General features: G+C 68.0%; 1 protein-coding gene across 1 annotated transcript; it reads left to right on the top strand.

Moving 5' to 3' along the window:
* Nucleotides 1-122: 122 nt before the first annotated feature.
* Nucleotides 123-1,382, top strand: H696_01328 (hypothetical protein; the record flags this gene model as incomplete). The annotated part of the gene is made up of 1 exon (XM_009495221.1): nt 123-1,382. One exon carries the CDS (start codon nt 123-125, stop codon nt 1,380-1,382), a length of 1,260 nt encoding a protein of 419 aa, XP_009493496.1.
* Between the last annotated feature and the right edge of the window lie 1,558 nt (nt 1,383-2,940).

The following is a 2,940-nucleotide window of genomic DNA, read 5'->3' on the forward strand; positions in this document are numbered from 1 at the left end:
CCCCCCCCCCCAAAAAAAAGCACGCACACACACACACATACACAACGCGACCGGGCGCGAACGCACGCGCACCCACACACATACCCATACACACACACACACACACACACACACGGATAGCCATGTCCCACAACGCCTCGCTGATGACCGGTCCGGCTGGCAATAAGGTCATCACGGCGGTCACCTACAACTCGGTGAACTCCCTGCCGCCGGCCAGCTCGGCCCCCTACCCGCCGGTCAGCTCGACCCCCTACCCGCCGGCCAGCTCGACCCCCTACCCGCCGGCCAGCTCAGCCCCCTACCCGCCGGCCGGCGGCACACCGCGGCCCGCCTCCGGGGCCTACTACTCCGCCCCCTCCGTGGGCCAGGCCAGCGCCCAGTACGCCAACCCCATGACCCCCACCTCGTCCAATGTGTCGCAGGCCATCGACATCTCCCGGCAGATCGAGGCCCAAAAGCGCCAAACCCACCAGCGCAAGTGGATGGCCACCATCGGCCTGATGCTCTTCTTCCTCATGTGCATCGGGCTATGCTTCATCTTCGTGCCGATCCCCGGCGGCAAGAAGATCTACGTCCCGATGGGGTCACAAGTGCTGCACGACCGCCTCAATGGCCAGTTCATCCACTCGCTCTGGCTGCATGGGATCGAGCGCCCGGACCAGCAGGAGGTCGATGGCTACCTCTTCCCGGAGGAGCCGCAGCTCACCACCACCCGGGCATACAGCCTGACGCACTTCTACCGGCTGCCGGCCTACACCCACCAGGCCTTCGATGTCTTCCTGGCCGCCGGGTCCCACATCAACCTCAGCGTCACCAACAACAGCCAGACCTCGGCCGTGGTGTACCTCATCCGCGGCGAGGCGGCCTACCACCGGTGGGTCACCTCCCGGACCCTGGTCGAGGCCGAGGTCATCCCGGTCCCCGGCGGCTCGCACATCACCCAGCGGCTGGCCATCCCCGAGTCCGACGACTATTACATTGTCTTCTACAATGAGGGCGGCATCGACATGGTCAGCTCCGCCGAGATGAAGGCCGACGTGGTGGCCCGCGTGTATGACCTGGCCCAGGCCAAGGCCTCCTGCACCGGGCCCCGGTGCTTCATGCTCCTGGAGTATGGCACCCGGCCGTACCTGGTCCTGCAGACCCCCCCGCGCCAGGGCGGCGGCTTCACGGTCAATGTCGACCAGCAGGCCCACGCCTGGGCCTATGGCCTGCTGTATGGCAGCCTCATCGTCGGCATGGCCGCCTCCGTGCTGGCCAGCCGCGCCTACATCGTCCACCAGGGCAAGCTCCGGTGTGCCGAGCTCGATGAACTCCGCCGGCCCCTGATCGACAGCTCCACCACCGGCGGCGGGCTCCTCGGCCGGACGCACCGGCCCTGATGGGTGCCGGTGTCCGGGTGAGCCCGGTGCACGGGCTAGCCCCCTCCCCTCCCCCGCCCCTTCCTCCTCTCTTCGCCATCTCTTCACACTTGTGCCCCGACTAGCGCGGCAATATACACGGAATATCCTCCCCTCCCTCTGGCGGCGGCGGCGGCGGCGGCGGCGGCGGCGGGGCAAGCCTTCGCTGTTGTGCCGCCTCCTCCCGTGCATGTGTGACCCCTTTGGCGTGCATATATGCCTGCCCTCGCTCGCTCTCTCTCTCTCTCTCTCTCTCTCTTTCGATCACAGTCCCTTCTCCCTGTGCCCAGCCCCGGCCCTGAGCCCGCGAAGCCCTGGACATGATGTGTGCACGCGTGTGGCTGCTGCCAGGGCAGGGAGATGTCCTGCTCCAGACACCTGCCCGGGCTGGAGAGATCGCATGCACATGCATCGGCGGCGGTCTCCGCAGCCAGCGCTGTGAGGAGCGGGTGGAAGGCGATGCCCCGGCCGCACCGGAGCCACGGCGGTGGTCGGGGACCCGTATAATCGCACCTGCGGTGCCACCGAGAAAATGAAAGAGAGTGAGGGGGAGAGAGAGAGAGAGGGGGGGGGAGGGAAGAGAGAGGGGGGGAGGGAAGAGAGAGAGGGGAGGGAAGAGAGAGAGGGGGAGGGACAGAGAAAGAAGGAGAGACGGAAAGAGAGACAGAGACAGAGAAAGAGTCAGAGAAAGAGACAGAGACAGAGAAAGAGACACAGACAGGGACACACGATTCTGGTGCGGCTCGAGCGTATCGCCGCTGGCCCCGCTCCCCGCCTGGGTCAACCGGCATCCCGGGGAACCACCAACGGGCGCGGAGATAGGGCGAAAATGTGATAGATCCGGTTCTGGAGCTCCTCTGTATTTCCACAGGTGCGCGTGATCAGCTTCCCACGTGTACCCCATAGCCCACAGGGATGATGCCAATCTCCCACCCCGCCCCCTGCCGGGTGGTCGCCTCGCGGAACATGGGGCGGGGGGGGGGGGGGGGGGGCAGCCCCGCACAGTCCTGCAGGGCCGCAGCCCGAACCGCGCGCGCGCGTGCCCGCACGGGCCTTCTCCCTCCCCGCGGCCGAGGCGGGCCTCTTTTTCCGGCGCGACGAGGGGCGCAGGATCTCGGCCGCCCCTCCGGACCAGCTGCCAGGGGCCCGGTGACATGGCTCCCAGTGCCCTCGCTGCTCGGGCATCCCCAGCGGCGAGGAGTACAGTGGGGCAGGCCCACGCCCGGGTGGGTGGGGGGGGGGGGCGGGCCGCGGCCGCGGCCGGGGCCGATACGCTCCTGGTGCTGCGCCACGCTCCACAGTCTGCCGGAACCCGTGTCGCCCCCTCTCTTGGCGGAGCTGCGCTTCCTTTCCTGGGCCGGCCATGGATCAGCATTCCAAATGTCGGGATATCCCCGCGGTGCGGGGCTGGCATGCTGCCCCGCGCAGCCCCGCCGCCGGTCGGCCCACAGGCCCTCCTGCACCATACCCCCTTGCACTGGTGGGAGGGGAAGCCGGCGAGAGAAGCCGGCTGCGCAGGACGCCTCGCTCGTAGGCTTTC

This window comes from Fonticula alba (genome assembly GCF_000388065.1).
Source record: "Fonticula alba strain ATCC 38817 unplaced genomic scaffold supercont2.2, whole genome shotgun sequence".
Taxonomy (NCBI): Eukaryota; order Rotosphaerida; family Fonticulaceae; genus Fonticula; species Fonticula alba.